Below are 12,490 nucleotides of genomic sequence, written 5' to 3'. Positions count from 1 at the left end.
TAGCCTCCATGTGTTTGTATTTTTTACAGATTTTTTTCTTGTGAGTGATATCTAGTCGCATGGCGTTGTGGTCAGAAAAGATACTTGATACAATTTCAAATTTCTTAAATTTACCAAGGCTTGATTTGTGACCCCAGATATGATCTATCCTGGGGAATGTTCCATGAGCACTTGAGAAGAATGTGTATTCTGTTGTTTTTGGATGGAATGTCCTCTAAATATCAATTAAGTACATCTTGTTTATTGTATCATTTAAAGCTTGTGTTTCCTTATTTATTTGCATTATGGATGATCTGTCCATTGGTGAAACTGGTGTGTTAAAGTCCCCTGCTATGATTGTGTTACTGTCAATTTTCCCTTTTATGGCTGTTAGTATTTGCCTTATGTATTGAGGTGCTCCTATGTTGGGTGCAAAAATATTTACAATTTTGATATCTGCTTCTTGGATCAATCCCTTGATCATTATGTAGTGTCCTTCTTTGTTGTAATAGTCTTTGTTTTAAAGTCTATTTTGTCTGATATGAGAATTGCAACTCCAGCTTTGTTTTGATTTCCATTTGCATGGAATATCTTTTTCTATCCCCTCACTTTCAGTCTGTATGTGTCCCTAGGTGTGAAGTGGGTCTCTTGTAGACAGCATATGTACGGGTCTTATTTTTGTATACATTCAGCCCGTCTATGTCGTTTGGTTGGAGCATTTAATCCTTTCACATTTAAGGTAATTATTGATATGTATGTTCCTATTACCATTTTCTTAATTGTTTTCAGTTTGTTATTGTAGGTCTTTTCCTTCTGTTATGTTTTCTGCCTAGAAAAATTCCTTTAGCATTTGTTGTCAAGCTGGTTAGGTGGTGCTGAATTCTCTTCACTTTTGCTTGTCTGTAAAGGTTTTAATTTCTCCATCAAATCTGAATGAGATCCTTGTTGGGTAGAGTAATCTTGGTTGTAGGTTTTTTTCTTTCATCACTTTAAATATGTCATGCCATTCCCTTCTGGCTTGCAGAGTTTCTGCTGACAGATCAGCTGTGAACCTTATGGGGATTCCCTTGTGTGTTATTTGTCGTTTTTCCCTTGCTGCTTTTAATATGTTTTCTTTGTATTTAATTTTTTTTTTTTTTTTTTTTTTTTTTTTTTTTTTTTTTGTGCTGTACGCGGGCCTCTCACTGCTGTGGCCTCTCCCGTTGCGGAGCACAGGCTCCGGACACACAGGCTCCGCGGCCATGGCTCGCGGGCCCAGCCGCTCCGCGGCATGTGGGATCTTCCGGGATTGGGGCACGAACCCGTGTCCCCTGCATCGGCAGGCGGACTCTCAACCACTGCGCCACCAGGGAAGCCCGATTGTATTTAATTTTTGATAGTTTGATTTATATGTGTCTTGGCGTGTTTCTCCTTGGATTTATCCTTTATGGGGCTCTCTGTGCTTCCTGGACTTGATTAACTATTTCCTTTCCCATATTAGGGAATTTTCAACTATACTCTCTTCAAATATTTTCTCAGACCCTTTGTTTTTCTCTTCTTCTCCTGGGACCCCTATAGTTTGAATGTTGGTGTGTTTAATGTTGTCTGAGAGGTCTCTGAAACTGTCTTCAATTCTTTTTATTCTTTTTTTCTTTTTTGTCCTCTGCAGTAGTTATTTCCACTCTTTTATCTTCCAGGTCACTTATCCATTCCTCTGCCTCAATTATTCTGCTGTTAATCCCTTCTGGAGAGTTTTTAATTTTATTTATTGTGTTGTTCATCAGTGTTTGTTTGCTTTTTAGTTCTTCTAGGTCGTTGTTAAACGTTTCTTGTATTTTCTCCATTCCATTTCCAAGATTTTGGATTATCTTCACTATCATTATTCTTAATTCTTTTCCAGGTAGACTGCCTACTTCCTCTTCATTTTTTAGGTCTGGTAGGTTTTTGCCTTGCTCCTTCATCTGTTGTGTGTTTCTCTGTCTTCTCATTTTGCTTAAGTTACTGTGTTTGGGGTCTCCTTTTCGCATGCTGCATGTTCGTAGTTCCTGTTGTTTTTTGTGTCTGTCCCCAGTGGCTAAGGTTGATTCAGTGGGTTGTGTTGTCTTCCTGGTGGAGGGGACTCATGCCTGTGTTCTGGTGGATGAGGCTGGCTCTTATCTTTCTGGTGGGCAGGTCCACGTCTGGTGGTGTGTTTTGGGGTGTCTGTGGACTTATGATTTTAGGTAGCCTCTCTGCTAATGGGTGGGGTTGCGTTCCTGTCTTGCTAGTTGTTTGGCATAGGTTGTCCAGCACAGTAGCTTGCTGGTTGCTGAGTGGAGCTGGGTCTTGGCGTTGAGATGGAGATCTCTGGGAGATTTTCGCCATTTGATATTACATGTAGCTGGGTGGTCTCTTGTGGGCCAGTGTCCTGAACTTGTCTCTCCCACCTCAGAAGCGCAGCCCTGATATCTTGCTGGAGCACCAAGAGCCTGTCATCCACATGGCATTCCATAATTTGCCAACTTGTTGTATTCTTCTATTCATTCTCCCTCTCTTCTACTGCTAGTATTGGAGGGTCTCCTGCAGGGCTGGGGGGCAGCTGTGGCTCACTGCAGGGACAAAGACCCAGCAGGCAGCAGTTCTGGAGAGTACTCACCAATGTGAGCCCTCCTGGAGGCTGCCATTTTCTTACCTTCATTCCTCTTTCTGGCTGAGTAATATTCCATTGTATATATGTAACACAGCTTCTTTATCCATTCTTCTGTCAATGGACATTTAGGTTGCTTCCATGACCTAGCTATTGTAAATAGTGCTGCAGTGAGCATTGGGGTGCATGTGTCTTTTTGAATTATGGTTTTCTCTCGGTATATACCCAGTAGTGGGATTGCTGAGTCATATGGTAATTCTATTTTTAATTTTTTAAGGAACCTCCATACTGTTCTGCATAGTGGTATATCAATTTACATTCCCACCAACAGTGCAAGAGGGTTCCCTTTTCTCCGCACCCTCTCCAGCATTTGTTGTTTGTAGATTTTCTGATGATGCCCATTCTAACTGGTGTGAGGTGATACCTTATTGTAGTTTTGATTTGCATTTCTCTAATAATTATTGATGTTGAGCAGCTTTTCATGTGCTTCTTGGCCATGTGTGTGTCTGTTTTGGAAAAATGTTTTGTTTGTTCTTCTTTCTCTAGTTCCTTTAGGTGTAAGGTTAAATAATTTATTTGAGCTGTTTGTTGTTTCTTGAGGTAGGATTGTATTGCTGTAAACTTCCCTCTTAGAACTGCTTTGGCTGCTTCCTGTAGGTTTTGGATTGTCATGTTTTCATTGTCATTTGTCTCTAGGTATTTTTTGATTTCCTCTTTGATTTCTTCAGTGATCTCTTGGTTATGTGGTAATGTATTGTTTAGCCTCCATGTGTTTGTGTTTTTTACATTTTTTACCCTGTAACTGATTTCTAATCTCATAACGTTGTGGTCAGAAACGATGCTTGATATGATTTCAATTTTCTTAAATTTACTGAGGCTTGATTTGTAACCATGATGTGATCTATCCTGGAAAATGTTCCGTGCACATTTGAGAAGAAAGTGTAATCTGCTGTTTTTGGATGGAATGTCCTATAAATATCAACTAAATCTATCTGGTCTATGTTTAAGGTAATTATCGATATGTATGTTCCTATTACCATTTTCTTAATTGTTTTGGGTTTGTTTTTGTAGGTCCTTTTCTTCTCTTGTGTTTCCCACTTAGAGAAGTTCCTTTAGCATTTGTTGTAGAGCTGGTTTTCTTTTGTCTTTAATTTTTGCCAATTTGATTACTATGTGTCTCAGCATGTTTCTCCTTGGGTTTATCCTGTATGGGACTCTCCACGCTTCCTGGACTTGGGTGGCTGTTTCCTTTCCCATGTTAGGGAAGTTTTTGAGTATAATCTCTTCAAATATTTTCTCTGGTCCTTTCTCTCTGTCTTCTCCTTCTGGGACCCCTATAATGCGAATGTTGTTGTGTTTAATGTTGTCCCAGAGGTCTCTTAAGCTGTCTCCATTTTTTTTTCATTCTTTTTTCTTTATTCTGTTCCACAGCAATGAATTCCACCATTCTGTCTTCCAGGTCACTTATCCGTTCTTTTGACTCAGTTATTCTGCTATTGATTCCTTCTAGTGTATTTTTCTTTTCAATTATTGTATTGTTTATCTCTGTGTGTTCGTTCTTTAATTCTTGTAGGTGTTTGTTAGACATTTCTTGCATCTTCTCTATATTTGCATCCTTTCTTTTTCCGAGGTCCTGGATCATCTTCAGTATCATTATTCTGAATTCTTTTTCTGGAAGGTTGCCTATCTCCACTTCATTTAGTTGTTTTTCTTGGTTTTTATCTTGTTCCTTCATCTGGTACATATCCTTCTGCCTTTTCAGCTTGTCTATCTTTCTGTGAATGTGGTTTTTGTTCCACAGGCTGCAGGATTTTAGTTCTTTTTGCTTCTGCTGTCTCAGTATTTTTAAAGTTGGGATTTCTGTATACTATAGTAGGTTTTTCAAAGCAGAATATATACTGTTTATGTATATATTATGTATATAATATAGGAATCTTATATTATTATAAAACTATATGTAAAAATCAATTCCAAAATTGTATACTATCATTCAATTGAGAATAGTTTCTGCACTGGGAAACCCAGTATAGATAACAAGCAGGAAACTTAAGTTCAAATTAATTCAAATCTCATAGGATAGCAAAAGGTAATAGTCCATTTTGATATTTTTGCCTATATATTTCTCCAGGCATGACAAGTACATGCCAACCATTGTCATAAGCAACTTTTTATTCTATTTCTTCATTGTTAATGTACTTTATTTAAGGGTACATATTTTCTTTGTACCTCTGTATCTTCTTTTCTTTGTCTTCTGCATCAAATCCAAGGACACTCTCTGACTTTAACCAAGCAAACAAACAAACCTGTTAGCAGAGCTTTTATTTTAAATGTAAGGCAATATGAAATGATTGTAAAAATCCAGCCATTGCCATTAACAGAATAGTTTCCTTATATTAGTGGATATTTAAAGGGTTAAATACATAAAATATGTATATAAATATAGTGGATATTAAAAGGGTAGTAAGAGGGATTTGTAAAGATTGTGGTCAAAGAGACCAAACAACTATGGTTAATGTTTTTCTTGCTTACCATAATTGCTAATTACAAAAATACTTAATGGGAGACAAATATCAACTATCAAAGATACCTTATTATTTAGATTAGAGCAAATATAGACGTGTTTTACAAAATTCATTTCTATTACCAAGAGAAAATTTTTTTCTGATCTGATATACATGTATGTATGTATACATATATATATCAATGTATTTTTTTAAATTTTATTATATCCTCGTGCTGGCTAAGAGTTATTTTTTTTGATCATAGTTTTTCATTATAAGCAGTATTATCCTTGACAAATCAAGCTATAATAAAGTTTACTGTAGTTATAATAGAAACCTTTTCAGCTGTCAACTCAGTTCATTGGTTTTATTGATATGGGAACTAATAAAAATCAAAGTACGTAGAGAGAAGTAATCTTGTAACTTATTTTCAGGAAAACATATATGACAGAATTTAAGTATTTAAGAATTTAAATGTGGCTAAAGTATAATCTTGGCCAGTGCATGTCCCCAACAATGTTGAAATCACACCATTTAAGGAAGATAGTTACTAAACTCTATAATTCTGAAAGGAAATCAGTGTACAGTTCCCCTAGTTAAAAGCTATATATTCCATCTTCTTTCTAACCCACTTTTCCTGCTGTGATTTAATTCTTTCTTCCTTGACCTTTACTCAGATGAAAAAGGAAATAACTCCTTACTGCCACTCATACAATATCCCTGAAATGTATTTTGGCTTGTGACCTTTAAATGATGTGGATAAGTAAAATGAATCTCATATCTTCATATGGACCTGATCTGTGGGTCAACATATGTTTGCTTTTCATCTGTATGAAAATGCTTTGGTTGTGCTTGCCATGGAATAGGTGAGGTCAGGTGAAGAATGGGAAGCTGCCAAGTGAGGCAGGAGATGAAACGATCTGAAATGGAAAAGTTAAGATTTAGGGGATTCTTTGTGCGAGAGATGATAATTGCTTATGGTCACTTGCCCTTCCATGGGTGAGAGGCAGGGTGTAAGGACAGTGTGAAAATGCCTGGACTGTTAAGGGAAGAACACCTGGGCAGTACACTGGAAAAAGCTTATATATGGGTGACATAGCTGTGAGAACAGGGCTTGAAACTGAATAAAAATGCCTCAGGTCTTCCATGACATTTCATTTCCCACTAAGAAAGGATTTTTTGTAAGCACCATTTTAACACTGAGGATGATTTCCCCAATTAAAAAAAAAAAAATAGGTACTTTTAGAATTTCCGCTGCCAAACTGTTTCTGTTTGAAACATTGAGTCCTATTCTTAACTTTCAAAAAATATAAATGTTTCATAAAGCCTAATGGTATTTACAGAGATATAAAATTTAAAAATCTAGCCAAGGTTATTTGGTGTTTGAAACCAAGCATGATAATATTTTTGTGTGAAATCCCTAGATCATTAACATTGCTTTAGTCAGCATTAATAGGAAATGCATGCCAGTAAGATGAAAATTAATTTCCAGTTGAATGCTTTTGGTCAGGAGACAACTTGCCTGATTGCAGTTGTTTGAAACGGAGCATATTCTAAGCACATTGCCTGCTGCCTTTTCTTGGCTGTAGATATTGACGAGTGTGGGACCGGGAGGCACAGCTGTGCCAATGATACCATTTGCTTTAACTTGGATGGTGGATATGATTGCCGATGTCCTCATGGAAAGAATTGCACAGGGGACTGCATCCATGATGGAAAAGTTAAGCACAATGGTCAGATTTGGGTGTTGGAAAATGACCGGTGCTCTGTGTGCTCCTGTCAGGTTAGTATAAACAAAACACTGTAAACATTTTTATCAAGGTGTAATTTGCATATATTTCAAGTGTACAGCTTGATGAACTTAGACAAATGCATACGTCCATTTAACCATCACTCAATTAATATAACAGATCATTTTTACCTACCCAAAATGTTGCCTCTGTCCTTTCTTAGTCCCATAGCCCTAGCCTCAAGCAAACACTGCTTCCAGTTTCTATAGATTAGATTTGTATTTTCTAGAGCCTCATATAAATGGAATCATATAACACAGTTGGCCTTCTGTATCTGCAGGGTCCCCATCCATGGATTCAACCAACTGTGGATTAAAAATATTTGGGAAAAAAAAATTCCAGAAAGTTCCAAAAAGCAAAACTTTCATTTCCTGCACACCGGCAACTGTTTACATAATATTTACATTGTATTAGGTGTTATAAGTGATCTAGAGATAATTTAAAGTAAACGGGAGAGTGTGCATAGATTATGTGCAAATACTATGCCATTTAATATAAGGGACTTGAGCATCCACGGATTTTGGTATCCACGATACCAAGGGAAGACTGTCCATACTCTTTTGTGTCTGACTTCTTTCTCTCAGCATTATGTTTTGATATTCATTTATATTCATTACACATATGAGTAACCCATTCCTTTTTATTACTGAATAGTATTCCATTGTATGGAAATACCACAATGTGTTTATTTATTCATATAGTAAAATTTTGTTTCTAACTATGCTAATGTTTCTATAGTCACAATATCATATTTGAATGAATGCATAAATGAAACCATAATGAATATGCTATGGCCTGTAAGTGAAAAATATCTATTTGGGTTATATTTCAGTTTTAGAGAGGTGTTCTATTATGTGTACCCAGTTGATAATAGACATTTAAATTATAGTTAAATGAATACTACCAAGGACTCAACTATTGTTAAAGAAATTGATAACAGCTTGTACAAATCATAAGGTTGAAATATTCTAGAAACTTAATAATATGTAAAACTTGTTGACTAGCTACCAAATATAAACATACAAGCCCTCACACAAAAAAAGTATATTTATATATACGTACACAATTTGTTTACACATAAGAGCCATGCAGTGGTTATCATTTTAACTGGTTATTTCTGAAAATTTTCTTTCCAGTCAAGTCATTTAAAGAGTAATGTGTGGAAAGAAAATTGGAAGTTCTCCAGCTTAAGTAATTTCTGGGTATTAGCTACAAAATGGAATTTTAAAGAAAATCAGTTATATTGGGTAAACAGTGTGAGTTAACTCAACTTCCAAATCAACATCTGAGATTATAGATATAGTATGTAATATATATAAAATGTATATATGTGTGTGTATATACACATGTACACACACACAGATACACACATACATATGATGTTAGTATATTGAGAAATGGAGGTTTTTGGTATCTGCTTTTTTTCCCTTGTCATACAGAATGGATTTGTAATGTGTCGACGGATGGTCTGTGACTGTGAGAATCCCACGGTTGATCTTTTCTGCTGCCCCGAATGTGACCCAAGGCTGAGCAGTCAGTGCCTCCATCAAAATGGGGAAACCTTGTACAACAGTGGTGACACCTGGGTCCAGAACTGCCAACAGTGCCGCTGCTTGGTAAGTTCAGCTACGTGAAGTTCAGGGAAACGTTTAAACCCAGAATTGAAATTGTAAAACAACCTTGCCCTGCCCCCTGCACCTATATTCAGTACCTGGCCATAGTGTCGGGAGTTATAAAAAGTGAACCTGGTTAGGATGATAAGGTGATGGTTATGCATTCAGGGTCTGAGAAGGAATATTTGGGGGTAGATGTGGTACACCATGTCATGTCAGTCTTTCAGGACTATCTCCAGAGCTCAAAAGAAGAAAAGGCTCTCCTGGCTTCCCCAATCCCACTCAGCTTAGGTTTACTTAGAGACAGTTATGAACAGAATAATGGCATTTAAAAAAATCACTTTTTCCAATAGACCTTTTGTTAATCCATTTCTATCAATTATGCTTAGATGTAAGCAAACAAAAACAAAAAAAACACACTTTTTTTTCTTTCTAAAGATTATTACTGTCAGTGCTGTTCTGGTGGGCACCCTGTTTTACACATAATATGGATATGCAATAAATACTTACTAGAATCTTAGAATGGAATGTATATATTTATGAAACTTCTACTGGAAACAATAGGTTAAAAAGAAAATGAAGACTTGATAAAGAAAATGAAGACTTGATAAGGAAAATACCAATCATTTTTTCATTTAACCAAATTTCTTGTTTCTTTCTAGTGGTATAAATAAAAAAGAAAATTCATCTATATGTCTTTATAGAAGAAAGTTTCACAGATGCTACTTTTAAAGTTAGGACTAGTTTCCTTTCTATTTGTGTGAAGATATTTTTAAGGCAATGCTTTTTTGTTGCTTCCCTTTTATACTTTCAACCCAAAAATCAGTTGAAAGAGCAAGGTCAGTTTCTGTGCCTGAAGGCCGCTTTCATCTCCAAGATCCTGAGACTCAGAATTATGAAGAAAATAGGAAACAGGTGGGAACTAAATTTTAAAAAGATCCAATTCACACAGTTTTCTCATGTGGAATAAAAAAGACTGAAATCAGCTCCTAGTTTTGTTTTGTTTTTTCCAAAGTCCCTACACTGAGAAACGTATAAATGAACAAAGAATAACTGTCAAATTTCCTTCATATTTCAGTCTACTTTCTTGTCAGTGGACAAAACTTTGTTTCTGCAGAAGGGAATAAATGAGAAGGTAGGGGAAAAAGATCGTAAAAACGAAGAAAGCATCTCATAGGCAGAAACTAAGTAAAAACCTCTTCTGTAGTAAACAATTCTCCTTTGTCATGGGAAAGAGAAGGGCATGCAAATTTGTTTGTTTTAAGAGAAGGAGTTTTTGCTTTCCTTTATTGTTGTTCTTGTTTAACCCCTGAAGACTGTTTTATAATCCATCTGCAGTATAGCTCTCATCTCTCTGATAGGGCTTTTGTGGATTCCCTACAAGATTCATAGCTGTGAAGGTCTGAGTGTAAATGTCCATCAAATAAATTGAGTATTCGGTAAACACTGTGCTCCCTCCCTCCTCACCTCCCTCCACGCCCTCCCTCCCCCTCCCTTTGCCCTTGTTCATTTGCTTTCCTTATAGCAAGGGGAAGTTGACTGTTGGCCCCTGCCTTGCCCAGAGGTGGAGTGTGAATTCAGTGTCCTCCCAGAGAATGAGTGCTGTCCGCGCTGTGTCACCGACCCTTGCCAGGCCGACACCATCCGTAATGACATCACCAAAACTTGCCTGGACGAGATGAATGTGGTTCGTTTCACTGGGTCCTCTTGGATCAAACATGGCACTGAGTGTACTCTCTGCCAGTGCAAGGTAAAGCCCATTCATTATATTCAAGTAGGGAGCACTTGGCCAGCTGCACCCAGGATTCACAGATACTAATGTGCTTAACCTGGCCAATGGGAAGCATCTTCTTTCCTATTTACTGTTCAAACAGAGATGGGAGGAGGGCCACTTAGCTTTATTAGTGCCAAGGCTGACTGTTCTGTGCATCCTGTAATGCATATTCAGGGAGAAGGAGGTGCTTGGTCAGAAACCAGAATGATGGGTTACTGATATCACCAGAACAGAAAGAACCTGTGTAAATTGCCCTAAAGCATCTAACTGTACACATCTTAAAAAAAAAATAGTACACCACCAAACTTCATGTTTCTTTCATGATAGAAGACAATATTATTTTATTGATTTTTATCTAGTCCTTTTATGAGATAAGATATATCAACAAAGTGAACATATTATGTTTTCCAAAGTGAAAATCAATACGGCAAAAATGGGCATATTTCTTGGTTTGTGGTGGTGAGTTACATTGAGTTGAAAAATTTAAGATCTGTTGTTTACCATATTTTATTCCTACGGCTGGAGAAAAATCATTATAAAGATTTTTCTTTTTATTCTCATAGGAAAATAGAGCATTGTGCCTTTTACTTCACTGAGAATAGAAATACTGGTAATGTAGACAGAGTATATAGAATTCACAGATGGTGACAAAGTTGAAAGCATTCTACTTTGATTATTGTTCCTACAAACATTTGATGTCATTGTACTTCATAGTCAAAATTTTAGAATCAACACTAGAACTAAGTAAATAATCTGGAAAGCTTAACAACAGCAAGAAAGCAAAGATGTCAGATTTTTCCCACCATAGCACAGCCAAATATCTATAACTGCTCTGGTTCTTTAAGTGAGCATTTCCATTAAAAAAATTTTTTTTCAATAGAGCAATTTCATTCAGATTCATGTAGTACAAATTTCTTACTAGAGTGGCTTGATGTAACAGGACAAAGAAATGTGAAATGCTTTAAGTTTTGAGATGCTATTATTATCTATTTCAAGCCAAAATTTCTAGCTCTTTCAATTAATGCAATTTGTCAATCAAGCATAGCTTTTTGGGGGAACATTTAATGCGGTTTTCTAAAAGTGCATTAGCACATTTGGAAGTTACTTTTACTACTAAAAGTTACTAATAATGTATATGCAGTGCTGCTTTAATTTACATTTTTTAAAATAGATCTTTATTGGAGTATAATTGCTTCACAATACTGTGTTAGTTTCTGTTGTACACCAAAGTGAATCAGCCACATGCATACATATGTCCCCATATCCCCTCCCTCTTGAGCCTCCCTCCCATCCTCCCTATATACATTTGATATGAGTACATTTGAGTACATTTAATGGTGCATTTTCTAGAAACTTCAGCATTCATGACCAATAGGGAAATGCTTTCTGACATTTAATTACCAAATAGAGTTGAGTCTCTTTACACTCATAATCTAACTGTTAGATGATTGTTCTGAGCAATGACAACAAATACATATACCGGGTGATAGAATGTAAAACACCAGATATAGCTCAGACAGATACTTCCAACAAGAAAGATGCATTCAGTAATAGGCAGAAAAACAGAGTGTTTTCTGGGGAAAAGAGTGTGAATGAGCTTGTCATTCACCACCTTACAAACAACTACTAGGTTTTTTGGCTCATGGTAGAAATATAGTCCAGAAAGTGTATTTTGACATTGAATTCATTTCTTGTCAGATAAGTGCCGATTCTCAGAGGTTACTATTTGATGCTGTTTCCCTCTTCCCTTCTTATTAAGTATGAGTTATAAGAATATCCTCAGTGTTACCAAATGAATCCCTAATACTCATCTTATTATGTTTATTTTGTGCTATTTTAAAAATGAAACTTACACCAAACAGGCTTGAGAGATTTCATTAGAGGTGAGCATCCTTTACAATTTGGTGCTTTCAGAGCACCGTTTTTGCTTATCATCTCCCCATCCTACCGCTTCTGAGTTATTTGTTTTAGTCAATAAATACAAATTATGTGGGGTATTGTGCCAGAACCAGGGTAGAATGATAAGCAAAAATGGGTATAATCTTTCCTGGAAATTTTTGTCCAGCAGCTTCTAGAGCTCTGCTGTCCAATACAGTAGCCAGTAACCACACATGGCTATTTAAATTCATTGAAATTAAGTTAAAAATCCAATCCTCAGTCACACAAGCTACATTTCAAATGCTCACACGTGCTAGTGGCTATCGTATTAGCACATATAGAGAACCTTT

General features: G+C 36.4%; 1 protein-coding gene across 2 annotated transcripts in view; it reads left to right on the top strand.

Annotated features, from left to right (window-relative positions):
* The window catches only part of NELL2 (neural EGFL like 2), a 456,105-nt gene that overhangs the window by 428,193 nt on the left and 15,422 nt on the right, over positions 1–12,490 (top strand). For both annotated transcript variants that reach the window (XM_082634702.1, XM_082634703.1), the window contains exons 18-20: positions 6,675–6,868; positions 8,315–8,491; positions 10,014–10,238. In XM_082634702.1, coding sequence (XP_082490828.1) covers positions 6,675–6,868; positions 8,315–8,491; positions 10,014–10,238 — 596 coding nt within the window. The remainder of the gene's footprint in view (positions 1–6,674; positions 6,869–8,314; positions 8,492–10,013; positions 10,239–12,490) is intronic.

Source organism: Mesoplodon mirus (assembly GCF_964341445.2).
Source record: "Mesoplodon mirus genome assembly, chromosome: 11".
In the NCBI taxonomy this organism is placed as follows: domain Eukaryota; kingdom Metazoa; phylum Chordata; class Mammalia; order Artiodactyla; family Ziphiidae; genus Mesoplodon; species Mesoplodon mirus.
This window is presented reverse-complemented; position numbering and strand designations above follow the sequence as displayed.